The sequence below is a fragment of the Sphaerodactylus townsendi genome, linkage group LG03 (genome assembly GCF_021028975.2).
Source record: "Sphaerodactylus townsendi isolate TG3544 linkage group LG03, MPM_Stown_v2.3, whole genome shotgun sequence".
NCBI lineage: Eukaryota > Metazoa > Chordata > Lepidosauria > Squamata > Sphaerodactylidae > Sphaerodactylus > Sphaerodactylus townsendi.
This window is the reverse complement of record NC_059427.1, coordinates 11,487,699-11,503,228: the sequence shown is the minus strand read 5'-3', so window position 1 is coordinate 11,503,228 and position 15,530 is coordinate 11,487,699. Positions and strand designations below refer to the sequence as shown.

The window sequence follows — 15,530 nt, the reverse complement described above, 5'->3', positions numbered from 1 at the left end:
AGATGAAACTCAGGAGCTCTTTGCATAACTTGCCTTGCAGGGCTGTGGTGAGAACTGAATATGAGCACCCCGTTTGTGGGAAATTAAAGGAGAGCAAGGCAGCCGAGTGGATGAAAAAAACCTTATAATTCTCTGAAGAGAGACTAAAAAACATGACGAGAAACTTTCGATGCAAGCGCAACCCAGCAGGACCCTGGCTATGCAAACTGAGCAGCAGTGGCGTAGGAGGTTAAGAGCTCGTGTATCTAATCTGGAGGAACTGGGTTTGATTCCCAGCTCTGCCGCCTGAGCTGTGGAGGCTTATCTGGGGAATTCAGATTAGCCTGTGCACTCCCACACACGCCAGCTGGGTGACCTTGGGCTAGTCACAGCTTTCCGGAGCTTTCTCAGCCCCACCTACCTCACAGGGTGTTTGTTGTGAGGGGGGAAGGGCAAGAAGATTGTCAGCCCGTTTAAGTCTCCTGCAGGAGAGAAAGGGGGGATATAAATCCAAACTCTTCTTCTTCTTGAATTTTCTGTCCAAAATTTTCTGTCCAACTGGAGAGTTGGGGATGGTTCCAGTCAATAAATACCAGCACACTTCTTTCTGTCTGGAGGTTACAATATACCCCCCCCCCCCAAAAAAAAAATTCAAGAAAGCCCAGTTTTCAAGGTAACATGACTTTATTATAAGCAGAACATCTTTTCAGCTACTGTTGTCTGAAACACAACTATGTTGATTGTAGCAACCGTGACAGGGAAAGGATCTTCAGACCCCTTCAGAAAGGCGATGCTGAACAGAGCAAATCCTAACAGTTGGTGCCCCATAAACCAAAGAAAAGAGAAAGTCCAGAATATCAACTTAAACTTGCAGGGCCTCATTTTCCTCTGCGGGATCTTTTCAGTTGTTCCTCTCGTGCCCGAGAGGAATGGAAGCTGGAGGAGGCTTAGGGGGTGTCTATACCGAGCTCTCCTTGACAATCAACCTGCTATTTATAAAGTGAAATATGTTACTGTTATTTTCAGGTGAGATACAAATAAAAAAGGGGAATGGGGGGAACATCCCCATTTTACTCCAGTCAGATTTGGGGCCTGGGAGCCTGGAGAGACCTTTACAGGACTAAAGGGGGGAGTTTCTGAGAAACAATATTATCTTCTTGATGCTCCTGGTGTGAAGAGAAGGTCTTAATAAGAGAGTATGAGCTGGCCTTTTTTGGACACCCAAAAGTAGGGCAGGAGGGTCTCTCCAGAGAAGGAGGCTCCAGAAAACTCATAGATGAGGGCTCTTCGGTTAGCGTCGAAAAAGGCCACCCGACCCCCATCATAGTTCAGACAGACTCGGATCCTCTTCGGCACACCGGTCAAGGGAAAGGCATCATTCTTTACTGAAGGATAGAAGAAGCCCCGCCGCTTCCCCACTTCCCAGATCCCTTCCTCAGGACTGAACTTAAACTCTCCCTTCCTCCTCACAGACTTTCTGGCCACCCCCACACCCCATTCTCCCTCACTTCCCACAAGGACTTCCCAGAAATGGCGGCCTCCTGTGAACCCCTCACGGCCAAGCACAGCCCAACAATGGTCAAATCTCTCAGGATTGTCAGGAAGAGTTTGAGGTTTTTCTCTACACCTCACGCTTTTCAAGTCCTCCAAGAGGATGAGTTGGGGATGGGCCGTGTCTGGATCCAGAGTCACATTTGCTGTTGAGGGAAAATGAGGAGACAAGAAGAGAAAGATTTTCAGCTGGAGATTTCTCCCTCTGGCCTCTTCTGTTTCCTTCTGTCCATCATGGCCTCCTCCCGCCCCATTAACCCTTTCCTGCCTTCTCCTGACCTATTAAAAGCCCTTTGGGGGAGAGCGGTTTATTCAGTAATAATAATAATAATAATAATAATAATAATAATAATAATAATAATAATAATATAATAATAATAATAATAATAATAATAATAATAATAATAATAATAATAATAATAATAATAATAATAATGATGATGATGATGATGATGATGATGATGGGCAGAGAAGCCTTTGGGTGTGCTTCAAGCAAAGGCAGATAAAAGACACAATAAAAAACCCACAGGAACACAGCCCATTTCCTACCATCTCCTATCCCAAGCAGTTAACCTTCAGAGAGAAAAGAATCATGGATATTTTTTGGAAAGAAATCACATGTGAAAGAGCATTTTACACCAACACCTGAATCTCATAAAATGGCACATCTCAAAACTGAATTTGGCTCTTACTGACACTGAAGAAAACACAGAGATTAGAAGGGGGTTCCCGTGGCTTTCAGCCTGCCAGGGAGAGGCGTTTCTCAAGTGGCAACAGGGAGAACTCTAGATTTCATTGAAAGAGCAAAGACTGAACAAAGACTTCTCAAAGAATGTGCTGCAAACTAATATCATGCCAGCAACCAAGTGAGCGTAAAGGCCTTCCTGCACCCTTTAGAGGACGCCTGCGAGATCAGACTTTTCCCACCACAGCCTGGAGAACTGGCCTTTCACCCTTCGGCATTTTTAACAACTGTAACATCCAGTCAGGTGTGCTCGAAAGCTTACACAATATTTTGTGCCAATTTAAATAATAATGAAGGTATTACATGAATTTTGTTCTTGTTCTGGGGAGATTCCTGTACCACAAGAATGACATGACTGCTCATTCCAACCTTCAAGTATTTGTTCTAAGAAATCCTCTCATTCAAGGTATCTCCCAGAACACCTCTTTCACCCTGGCAGACCTCCTCCTCAGAACAAGAAGGAGCTGCCTGTGGCAAGAATGGAAAGATGAGGAGGAACAAAACCAGAGCCTGCATGTTCTCTCTGGAAGAAACACCAAGTAGACGAGAACACATTAAAAGGTGAAGGTTTTTACCTAAGAAACAATTGATTGGTATATGAAGAAAGAAATACCTTTCTGCAGATGAAGTCCAGAATTCACAGTGTCTGTGGAAGCAAAGGGACCGAAAGTGAACAGCAGATCCTTGTGCCTATCACAATTTTTGTGACAATATTGTCTGTTTTTCTCTTGGGGAGGGAAGGTGTTATGATATAGCCCCATCTCATCAGAAACAAAAACCAAGTAGGGTTGGTAGTTAGATGGGAGACCAGTGAAGATTCTATGGACGAAGGCAATGGCAAAGAAATCTCTACTCCTCTCTTGCTTTGGAAGCCTCTTTCTGAGGTGGCCATAAGATCGTTGTGATTTGATGGCACCTGCATACATATTTCTTTTGAGTTTCAGATGGAAGGTTAAGGAGAACCTACTTTTGGGGAAAATTCTTTCCACATTTTTGTATGTGAAAATATTGACATTATTTTCACTAGTCACTTTGACTGGACACTCACTTCATAGAAAGTGTGTCAAAGACTGTAGTCCAAGGGTCTACTCTTGTTAAACATTGGATCCCTCCAAACAGAGGTTCCACAGTGCCATCCACAGCACACTTATGCCCTTCAAAACTCTCTGATTTCAACTGGCTCAGAGGGGTGTAACTCTGCTGAAGATGGTATTATCAGTCCCCTTGAGACCACTTTGTGAACTCAGCTTCAACACAGTCAAGCAAAGATACCCCCTCAGTCAAAAGGGACAGTTTGCATCAGTCCAATATGTCCAATGCGGTCATAAAAACACTGCAGTGAGAATGGTGGTAGAAGTTCCTGAAAGGGATTGGGTGGGTGTCTCCATTATGCCCCTTCCTTTCATTTTGGGTGGTCCTTCTGCCACTGCCTTCCACTTGGGACAGTGTACACACACAAAGGACTACGGAGCAGCATCACGGAAAAAAATCCAGAAAAACCACATCATGAAATTCTGAACTAAACCTGTGGGAGAATTCTGACCACAAAACTTTCATAGGATCATGATGTTGGAAGAGACCACAAAGGCCATCAAGTCCGATCTTGACACTATATACTCCTATTGATATAGCCCAGGGGTAGGGAACCTGCGGCTCTCCAGATGTTCAGGAACTACAATTCCCATCAGCCCCTACCAGCATGGCCAATTGGCCATGCTGACAGAGGCTGATGGGAATTGTAGTTCCTGAACATCTGGAGAGCCGCAGGTTCCCTACCCCTGATATAGCCCAATGGTGAACGAAAATAGCCTTGTGAATTGGGACATACAATTCTCACATTCCCAGGTCTGCTAATAATGAAAGTCAGGGGTCCCAACTTGGTGCCCACCAAGTATTTCACCAAGTGGCCAGGGAGAGGAGGGACCTTTGCCACGCAAGGCTTCTGATTGGCTGGGCAGCATTTTAAATTTGTTGCCTGGGCAGCATAGGACCTTCACTGTGTGGCTGAACGTATGCCACAGCAGCAAATTTTGTGGCTAGCTCAGTCTCCACTGGAAGCTGTTTTGTGGCATCTAGTTTGTGGCTGTGCCCAACATGCTGAGTCAGAATTCCAAAGCCACCTGAAACCCACTAAAACACATCTGGCCCAATCTGATGCCCAGTCTGAAATCCCTTCAGCATTTCTTCATTACCTTTGAACTGCTTCCCGATACCCTCCAAAAGGGGATTTAGATTTGAGAGGTCCCAGATCTGCCACTTCAGTGCAAACAGCACAGTCACTGGAATCTTGAATTTCTTATACCTGGAGAAAATCACGTCAAGGTTTTGAGAGAACAGTGACTGGCCCCAGGTCACCCAGCAGGCTTCATGCGGAGAAGCGAACCCTTTTCTCCAGATTAGAACCCACTGCTCTTAACCACGACACCACACTGGCAGGATGCGAGGCTCTTCAGAGAGCAACGTCCACCTCTCTGTAGCTCCTGAGACACCAAAACCACACAGTGGTTGTAGGGCAGGCTTACTGAAAAATAAAACAGAACCTGTTTAGACTCAGAACACCACCACTGGGAGAGGAAGAGCTCTTGTTATCCTTTGCTGATTGGGGGGGGGGGTATTTCTTCAGGAGCAGCAGTGGCGTAGGAGGTTAAGAGCTCATGTATCTAATCTGGAGGAACCGGGTTTGATTCCCAGCTCTGCCGCCTGAGCTGTGGAGGCTTATCTGGGGAATTCAGATTAGCCTGTACTCTCCCACACATGCCAGCTGGGTGACCTTGGGCTAGTCACAGCTCTTCTGAGCTCTCTCAGCCCCACCCACCTCACAGGGTGTTTGTTGTGAGGGGGGAAGGGCAAGGAGATTGTAAACCCCTTTGAGTCTCCTGCAGGAGAGAAAGGGGGGATATAAATCCAAACTCTTCTTCTTCTTCATTGTTGCTGCTCCACATGGAGTATTCAATGCGTGTGAAGCAGAAAAAATACAGAAGTAACTTCCCTCATGGGGGATGTTTGGGCATGAAAAATGGATGAGGGAGAGGAGCCTTTCCTTCCCTCCGGCGGAATTCGTGACCAAATGGGCTCTGCTTTCTCTTTTAACAGCCATGATTCATCAAATTTGCGGTGTGAGGAACCAGATCCAACCCTTAACAAGCAAAGATCAGCCTGGAGCGCCCCAACCCCTCATCCCCTCTGCTCATCTCTGCCTTGCAAATGTCCAGCGAAAGAGAAAGGAAGTTGGGGTGGTTATAGTTCTGGACTTCAGGGTGATGGTTGGGGGAGGGGATGAGGCTTAGTGGTGGAGAATCTGCTCAGCATGCAAATATTCCTGGGCTCAGTCTGCAGCGCCTCCAGGTAAAGGGACCGGGGATCTGTTTCGGGATGCAGCAGCTTCCTGTGTCACTGTGACTGTCGCCCGTCTGGCATTTGTATTCCACCTTGCAGCGAGAGTGCCTGTCTCTCACCAAAGACTTCCATTTGCGCATTTTTGCGCAATTTTTGCCTCTTCTGAAGCCACTGCGGTGAAATCAGAGAAGCTGCAAAGTTTCCAAATTCTGTCAAAACACAGCTTTTCTGATTGCTTTGCTTCCCGTGAAACAAAACTGCTCACCACGAAGCATAATTAATCACTTGTCACTCAGCCCCGCCTTTCCCAGTTCACCCAACAGCTCATCCAGTGACTCTTTGTTTTTCCAGGCTGTTTTTCCATCACAAATTCCACAGACCACTGAAATCTCTTGTATTTTTGATGGATTCAAGCCCCGCCCTCCCCAAAGGCAACAAGAAACCTCCTCCTGCTCCCTTCGATGAGTGGATGACGCAACCGGGGGCCAAAACGGAGGGAGCGTCACAGCAGGAGGCTCTCGTCAGAATGGGGAACTGTGGGGCCAACCCAAGAGCGAAGCACCCGGCTGCACCTCAACGCTAAGAGCCCAAATGGCCGAGGACAGCAGGACCCTGGTTCAGTCCCACATCCAGCCCTATGTTTCCCTGGGTGACCTTAGACCGCCCTTCTCTCACTCTCTCAGACAGGGGGGTTGTGAGGACTTAGGTTCAGCGCTTTCACACCGTTTTCTCCCTCTCCCACAACACCAAATGAAGCTGTTGAGCAATAAGTTCAGGAGAGACGAAAGGACGTACTTCTTCAATTCATTGCTGGCTCAAGGTAGTGAGGGCCACAAATACAGATAGCCGTAAAAGGGGATTGGACAGATACATGGTCCATCAGAGGTCCACCAGCAGCTATGAGAATTGGTCACTGGAGGGAGCCTCCATAGACAGAGGCATTTAACTGATGAATAACCCTGCTAGGAGGCAGAAGCAGGGAAAGGTCTCGGCCTCTGAGCCTTGTTTGTTGGTCGTCCAGGACTCTTGTCACTGTGAGAAACAGGATGCTGGACTCAATGGATGGCTGGTCTCATTCAGCAGGCTCTTCTTATATTGTCGAAGGCTTTCATCGCGGTCGAATCACTGGTTGTGCTTTGCGGGGTTTCCAGGGTCATGGCGATGTTCTAGCAACATTCTTCCTGACGCTGCTTTCTGCATCTGTGGCTGACACAGAGGATCCTCTGAAGATGCCAGCCACAGATGCAGGTGAAACGTCAGGAGAGAATGCTGCTAGAACACGGCCATACAGCCCGGAAACCTCACAGCACCCCAGAGGCTGACAGACAGTGGAAGAAACAAGTCACGTGACATCACTATTCACAGAAGTGTCCTTCCTGCTGTTCCTTTTCATCATCATCATCCCCCCCCCCCCCCGAGGGAGGTGTGGAATCTCTGAGTCCTGTAATCTCTCATACAAATTTCTCTTGCTCTCAAGCTACCTGGGGAGACTTGCAGTAGAAGCACGAATTTCCTGATCACCAGACATGTATGCCCAATAATGGGCTGCTACGCATGACAAAGGGGTTACTTCGGAAGCCCAGTTGTTACTATGGCTGCACCTGCAGGGCAGCGGCAACATCATGGCTTCCTGATAGTGGGTTTTCTCTTCCCAACGGCTGATGTGAAAAGAACAAATCAAAAAGCACACTGGGGGAGAAGGGAGAATTGCTGCTATTCCCGCTTCCCCACATCCCTGAATGTGGGGCAAATTGCCAGTGGGGAAACAGCCAAGGACTAATTCTGAGCAGAGGCAGCACACTTAAGGGTCACGTGGTGGTAGGAAAAAATGGGAAACAAGCCACACTCACCAACTCCCGCTTCCTCAGGCAGAGTCTCACACGACCCTCAACATCTAGAGCAGGGGTAGGGAACCTTTAACACTCAAAGAGCCATTTGGACCCGTTTTCCACGGGAAAAGAAAACACTTGGAGCCGCAAATAATTTTTGACATTTGAAATAAAGATAACACTGTATATATTGGGTTTTTTTACCTTTTACTCCACTCATTCTGAGAAGCACATGGATGCGTCCGCCTTGCTGCTTGCAGGGCGGGCAAGGATGGGGCTGGCGGCTCGGCCTCACCGGCCGCCGGGAGAACACCTGCCCCGCTCGAACAGGGCGGGCGAGAGGGGAAACCCGCGGCGTGGCCCAGTCGGCCACGGGCAATTGGTGCGCTTGCCCTGCTGCTTGCAGGGCGGGCAAGGATGGGGCTGGCGGCTCGGCTCGTGGAGCCGCAGTGCAAGGGCAGAAGAGCCGCATGCGGCTCTCAAGCCGCAGGTTCCCTACCCTTGATCTAGAGCATATCGGATTGGGTCAGGCAACCATGACAGTGTTCACCTCTAAAGTGCTCCTACAGCCAGCCTAATACCAACTGAGGCATTATTTGGGGCAAATAAAGTTTCCAGACTGCCATTTTGTAGAACGGATGTCGCTGAGGAGACTCCAACACTGTATTTCCTGGAGTGTTTTTTTTAATGGGGAAGCAGCTACCACCACAAGACTAGGATTTTCACTGAGTGAGGGAAGATCAGCTGCAGCAGCCCTTTTGTTGGTTGACTCCACCTCCTACAGCAGAGGAGCAGCAGTGGCGTAGGAGGTTAAGAGCTCATGTATCTAATCTGGAGGAACTGGGTTTGATTCCCCGCTCTTCCGCCTGAGCTGTGGAGGCTTATCTGGGGAATTCAGATTAGCCTGTACACTCCCACACACGCCAGCTGGGTGACCTTGGGCTAGTCACAGTTCCTCAGAGCTCTCTTAGCCCCACCTACCTCACAGGGTGCTTGTTGTGAGGGGGGAAGGGCAAGGAGATTGTCAGCCCCTTTGAGTCTCCTGCAGGAGAGAAAGGAGGGATATAAATCCAAACTCTTCCTCTTCTTCTACAGCACCCATCTTGTGCCAGCCATTTCGTGCCTGTGCCAACGACAACATGACAGAATACCAGAGGTGCAAGGAGGCTGGGTAAAAGAGAGTCTGGGCCCACACCACCCTTCTAGAGATGCACAGACCACCACCGCCACCCTCACCACTGTTTCACTTCACAATTTCCTGTTTTGTTGAGACTCTGCATATAAGTTGTTTCCACTGACAGACGGATGGAGACCCACAATCTTAGTTACACCTGGTTTGGCCATCAGCCCCAATGGTACTTTGGTCACATTATGAGAAGATAAGATTCACTGGAAAAGACAATAAAGCTACGATAAGTGGAAGACGGCAGGAAAAAAGGAAGACCCAACAGGAAATGGGTTGACTCTACAAAGGAAGGCTTGGCCCTCAGTCTGGAAGACCTGAGCAAGGCCCTCAATGATCAGATGTCTTGCAGGACATTAATTCATCAGTTTGACATGAGGTGCTGTGTGGTTTCCGGGCTGCATGGCCGTGTTCTGCATGGCTGTGTTCTCTCCTGACGTTTCACCTGCATCTGTGGCTGGCATCTTCAGAGGATCTGATGGTAGGAATGGAAAGCAAGTGGAGTATATATGCAATGGTGAAAAGGTGAGGCCATCACCGAATAGAGAGTAGCCTGGCAGTAGTGAGTTTTAGAGAAGTCTGCAGCATGGGAGTAACAATGAAGCTAGCAAGGTCAATAGGTGAATGGATCTGAATAGAAGTATCCTGGACTTGCTTTCCATTCCTACCATCAGATCCTCTGAAGATGCCAGCCACAGATGCAGGCGAAACGTCAGGAGAGAATGCTGCTAGAACACGGCCATACAGCCCGGAAACCACACAGCACCCCAGTGATTCCGGCCGTGAAAGCCTTCGACAATAGTTTGCCATGAGTTGGAAGCGACTTGACAGCACTTAACACACACACACAAAACACACAATCCTGAAGGACCACGTTCTTCACAGGCTACTCACACCCCTCCCAGCATTAGGAAAGTTAATGAGAAAGATCCACTCACCTCTGCAAGATGCTTCTGGCATCCTAAGGAAAAATGGCAGAGACAGAAAGAAGAGAGACCTCAGTGCTTGCTCAAAGGCCGCACCAGGAAAACCCCCCAGACCCTGCAGGATTCTGCATGTTCTGACCCCCCCAAGTGACTCTGTTGGAGGTGCCCTGTTCTTGGTTGGGACAGAAAGGGGGAGACACCAGCCAGCTTCAACAGTTCTTATCATGGCTTTATTAAAGGAGAGAAACAAGATCCTAACTCCTCCCTGGGTCTAACTCCGTGGTGGCGAACCTTTGGCACTCCAGATGTTATGGACTATGGGCCATGCTGGCAGGGGCTGATGGGAATTGTAGTCCATAACATCTGGAGTGCCAAAGGTTCGCCATCACTGGTCTAACTAATCGGAGTACTTGCTTGTGTTCGGGATGTAAGAAGCTGCAGACTTTGTCCTTTTCTGGCTGCTTTCAGGTAGTTCACTGTCTCTTGCTTCCTTACAGCTCTGTTGTTCTTGATCAGCAGTGGCGTAGTGGTTAAGAGCAGATGCATTCTAATCAGGAGGAACCGGGTTTGATTCCCCGCTCTTCCGCCTGAGCTGTGGAGGCTTATCTGGGGAATTCAGATTAGCCTGTACACTCCCACACACGCCAGCTGGGTGACCTTGGGCTAGTCACAGTTCCTCAGAGCTCTCTCAGCCCCACCTACCTCACAGGGTGCTTGTTGTGAGGGGGGAAGGGCAAGGAGATTGTCAGCCCCTTTGAGTCTCCTGCAGGAGAGAAAGGAGGGATATAAATCCAAACTCTTCTTCCTCATCTTTGCGCTCACTGCTGATAAACTTGGCTTGTTCTCTTTAGACCACCATATAAACCTATCGACTTCTCTTTAGACCACAACATAGGTATATGGATTTCTCTTTAGCCCCCCATATGGGAGATGTGGACGTCACGAATATTACGGACACCCGCTCCCTAGCACCTCATTGACTGGCTGAATAAACTAACCCAGAGGGTTGCTGGGTAAGGAAAAGGAAATTGCCTACTGGGAAAAGTCTTAAAGGGGCAGGGGCTAACTAAAATGCCCTCCCATAGAAGACTTAACCATAATCAAAACCATACTGACTGTGGGGAAATAACCAAAGGCTCTGTGGGGGCACGACACTGCACTCTGGCCCTTTTCTTGCATTCAGCCAGCAGACACCACTCAAAGGGAAGAGTCTATCTCCATAAAGTGGGTGGAAACCTCCATGAGGCGAATATCAACGAAGTGGGGCCATTTCAGAGTAGAGCCGGGTGATCTGCTCTGAGGACTCAGCAGTGGCTACTTTCACACAGGGAGTTCTCCTCATGCAGAAGGCAGGAAGTCCTGTGATTAGGGTGGGTCGCTCTCCTGGCCACCTGTGCATACAGAGGCATTCCTTGCAACCTTCCTTGCTTCAATCCTGTCTCTGTTATTTTCCTTCTTGCCAAGGGAGGGCAAAATAATAGCTAGATTACGGTGGCATTGTTACAGCATGCCGGTCCCCAGCTTTCATTTTTTGTAAGTTCTTAGGCCTTTTTGTTGCACAGTTATAACTGGAAACGTGCGGCCTGCACTTTATTTCTTTGAAACTAAAACCAATAATTAGTGCAGCAGATCACTATAATGTGACAACACTAGAACAATCTAGCCACTGCCCTTTTCTTTAAAGTTTCAGAAATGTCATCTGATGGGCGGGAGGGAGTGGAAGGATAGATCCAGGCACTGAGAGAAGAAGAGCCAAACGCTGTCATCTTTTAGCATTTTAAAGACCTTTCCCTCCTTTCCTGCAGTGTTGCTAACACGGCTCAGCAAGTAAAAGAGAGTTTGGGCCCAAATCACATGAACCACGTTGGACTTGCATGTAGCTCCCCAGACTGTTGGTTGACACACAAACACACTTCCTCTTCTTCTGAGACGGAAGCTTAGTGGCCTCAGTCTATCAGGGAGTTTCAAATGGCCCCTCTATTTCTTCCACTCTGCGCCTGGGTGGAAATGAAATATGGCAGATGGAAAAGTAGACCACGAGGAGAGGGAAAAACCTGCCAGCAATACAAATAGGGCTCATTTGCCTTTGTGCCAAGTGAAGGATGAACAGAAAGGGCCTTCTCTGAAAGGGGAGTTCTTTTTGCCACCCTCTTACCTGCAGGAGTTCACTGGCCGGCTGTTGACACATCTCCTCAATCTGATGCGTGAGATTGTCCAGAGAGGAGAGCCACTCAGAGAGTTCAGTCAGGTTCTGGTCCCTTTTTCTTGCCACCTCCTTCTCCACCTCGTCCATGTGAGCCAGAAAACGTTTCTCTTGTTCCTCCAGAAATGAGTGCAGTTCTCTGAACTTGGTGACCGTCTCTTGCTTCTGTCCCGTCACTTGTTTCTGAAATGGAAGGAGAAGGGAATCAGGCCAGCACAACACACACAGGCGGTCTTGGCAGTGGGAGAAAGGCACTTTAGGAGGCTCCTGTCGGAAGGGCACTGTGGCCTTTCACAGAGATCACATCCACATTCAGCAGGGAAAAAGAAAGATTTCCAAAGACTTATTCTGAGGGCCGAAATACACATGGAAGGATTCTTTCAGTCACAGAGGACTCCAGAGAGCAGAAGAGGCTTCTTTTGGCCATTTGTTTCCCCAATAAAACACCCTCCGTGTGCTGACACTTCCTGTCATGCTAGAGCAGTGGTGGCGAACCTTTGGCACTCCAGGTGTTATGGACTACAATTCCCATCAGCCCCTACAATTGGCCATACTGGCAGGGGCTGATGGGAATTGTAGTCCAAAACACCTGGAGTGCCAAAGGTTCGCCATCACAGTGCTAGAGACACCTTTGCCATTTTCTTTATTTAAGCCTCAGTTTTGTCTTAGGTAGAATGGGCGTATTTGGTTTTTTGTATAGTAATCTGTGGGAGGGAACCTTAGTTAGACCCTGTCCCTTTAAGAGGCAAAGCACTACAGCATTCTGATTAGTTAGCAGTTCCTGTTTCACAGTCTGTTTTCGTTTCAGTTATCTGGGGAAGGCTGGAGACAGCAATATCTCAGACATTCAAAGTGTTAAAGATCCATTGTATTTGAGCAATCAAGTTTCAACAGAATTGCAAGGAAACAGTCCAAATAGAGGACATTGGGAGATCTCAGAAATGGCAAAGAAGCGCAGACTTCCCTAGAAGCAGTTAAAGAAGGGTTGGCGTATGCAAGTTCTTCAAACCATTTTCAATTGTTTCCAGCATCGCCAGTTTTTCTTTATTAGTTAAACTTCATGGGGGAGCAGTCAGAGTCCTAAACTTTCAATATTATTAAACTGTTTTTGAACTATTACTCATTTGTTTATGGGTCTTACACTCTGTTCCGGCCAAGTGCAAAACTCCTGAATTTAGTTTGCTTGGGGAACAGAACAGCCCCCCTCCCCCCCCCCCACTTCTCAATAGACAAAAAGGTTCGATGTTTTAGTAGAAAAGAACTGAGAGGCCCTTCCCCTCACTTGATCCCCCAATTTAAACTGATTGCATTTTGGACAAGAAAAAATGACGGGCAAAATCTACATGCTACTGAGCACCCCAAGGACTTTCCCCGTTGGAATCAGCAATGGCTGAGCAACCCTTGGCCCAGTTCAGGGTCGGTGAAGTATCTCTCAGCATTTCTACCCAGCATTTCTTCAGGAGGGAGAGACCCTCATGTCCTTTCAGGGACTTCTCCTGGCTCCCAGTGTTGGCGCATTGACTCAAATGGGGAATCAACACAACTGGTTTCATGTGCCCAGGATTTACCGCACAGCGCAGAGCACCTTGGAAAGTCAAGTGATTCTCCCCTAAACAAAAACACCTGAGAATAGAGAAAAAGGGGAGGGGGGTTGCCTCTTCTGTTATTTGCACTTAACCCCCCACCCCTACTATACCTAGGATCTGTTCACTTCCCAGCTACAGGGATACTTACGATCAGGTCTTGGCTTTCCTCCTCTGTGTTTGCTTTACACGCCACAATTCTTTCTCTGTTGTTCTTCACTCTCTCCAGAAAGCCACAAAAGTCATCCTGGGGGAAGAGAGACCTGAAACTGAGACTGGTTCCTTTTTCAGAAGTTTACTACAAAACACACACGAAGCTAAATGGTCCATAAACGCCCTGTCTGCAATGGGACCTTCAACAACATTTCCCAAATGCTGAACACAGCCATCTTGCTCATGGGGATGGTGCCCCATTCTCTTCTGATACCCACCAGGGACACAAAGAATGCTACCACCTGGACATTCCACCCCACCCCAAGTGCCACCACAGGAGGATTTTTTTACATTTACAATTATTCCTAATTCACAAAAATACACCCAGGAGCAACAATTTTTAAAAAAAATTTGCAAAGAACTTCAAGGTGAAGTACATTGGGAAAATATGCCCGACAAGAGACTAGATTGCTCCAGATGGAGGATGGCGGAAGAAACGCATATCTTCCATTCCACACATTCCCCAACTCTCTTTGGCCAAGAAAGAGGACACCAAAAGAAGGGAAACTCTGTGTGGAAGCAACTACAGCTGTGGGTCTGGAAAGGAGGAAGTGTGTGCGGTTAAAAGGGGGAGTGAGATATTTCCCCCCTCTTAGCACACCCAAGCAATGGGCTTGCCAGATGTCACCAAAGAAGAAGAAGAGTTTGGATTTATAACCCCCCTTTCTCTCCTGCAGGAGACTCAAAGGGGCTTACAATCTCCTTGCCCTTCCCCCCTCACAACAAACACCCTGTGAGGTAGGTGGGGCTGAGACAGCTCCGAGAAGCTATGACTAGCCCAAGGTCACCCAGCTGGCGTGTGTGGGAGTGTACAGGCTAATCTGAATTCCCCAGATAAGCCTCCACAGCTCAGGCGGCAGAGCTGGGAATCAAACTCGGTTCCTCCAGATTAGATACACAAGCTCTTAACCTCCTACGCCACTGCTGCTCCTGGAAATGAGTCAATCACCCCACTTTATCTTACCTCCACACTTTAGTCTTGGCAGGAAGCAATGCCTTTGGGAGCCACCAAGCCAGGAAGGAGTCAGCAGGGTGGTGTTGCGATTCCCCAATTCCGGCCCAGAGGCTGAGGCAGAACCTGCAGGGAGTTTCCTCACAAAGAGACCAAGGAGAAGGGAAGGACCCACGGCTCTTTCCCTGTGGATTTCCTACCTACCTTGTACTCTTGGGAGGCCTCGTCAAGAGGAAGGATCTCATGATCTCTGTGCTCCTTGGATCAGTCACAGACCAGACAGATGAGGGCTTTGTCGTCCTTGCAGAAGAGCTTCAGAGGCTCCTGGTGCTTCTGGCAAACTGTCCCTTTTCTACCGACCACCGTTGCCTGAGGCCCAAAACAAGGAAACAGGATGTTTCATTTTTGCCCCCCAAACTGTCTCTCTCCTTGTGATGACTGGAAATAATGAGTGCCTTGGTTGGTAGAAAACAACACACAAAAACTGTAAAATATAAAAGCTGGATACAACAGAGTGTGATCCTGTGAGTTGTGGACTTCAATCTGGGGTTGGGAGGCTTGTCCCAGAGAGAAACGGGGGGGGGGGGGGGGGGGTATTGAAGGACAAGGGAGTTCTGAGGGTAGAGAGAAGCCATCTGGGTCCCTGTGCAGATAACAGGGAAGCCTGAGAAGGAACCTCCAGAGATCTGCAGCCGCCCCAAGAGTCTTAAAAGGTTCCACACTGTGGAGGGTCAGTCAAGTCCTTTTCAGTTTCAACTTTAAAGTCAGTTCTCCCTAAATCTAAATCCATCATCCAAGTGTCCTCCCTCCTACTTGGAGTAAACTGTTCTTGTATACTACGTTCTACTTGGAAATGGTGACTGGGGATTGGTGGTTCTGGAAATGGCTGGCTCTTCCCTTTCTGCCTCCTGACCATCCTCCATGTCAGGAAGAGGAAGCCAGTGGGCTGGACTCACCCCTGTTGTCTTTCTTTTGAGAGTCAGGGTGGTGTAGTGGTTAACATCAGGTGGACTCTAATCTGGAGAGCCAG

General features: G+C 48.3%; 2 protein-coding genes across 2 annotated transcripts in view; both read right to left on the bottom strand.

Annotated features, from left to right (window-relative positions):
- LOC125428726 (E3 ubiquitin-protein ligase TRIM7-like) overlaps positions 1-15,530 on the bottom strand; it is a 97,584-nt gene that overhangs the window by 14,109 nt on the left and 67,945 nt on the right. The gene's annotated exons all lie outside the window — the stretch shown is intronic.
- The window catches only part of LOC125427676, a 31,020-nt gene that overhangs the window by 14,109 nt on the left and 1,381 nt on the right, over positions 1-15,530 (bottom strand). Inside the window, 8 exon segments of the mRNA XM_048487227.1 lie at positions 1,201-1,364; positions 1,488-1,676; positions 2,889-2,921; positions 4,468-4,577; positions 9,562-9,584; positions 11,705-11,935; positions 13,487-13,582; positions 14,705-14,869. Coding sequence (XP_048343184.1) covers positions 1,201-1,364; positions 1,488-1,676; positions 2,889-2,921; positions 4,468-4,577; positions 9,562-9,584; positions 11,705-11,935; positions 13,487-13,582; positions 14,705-14,869 — 1,011 coding nt within the window.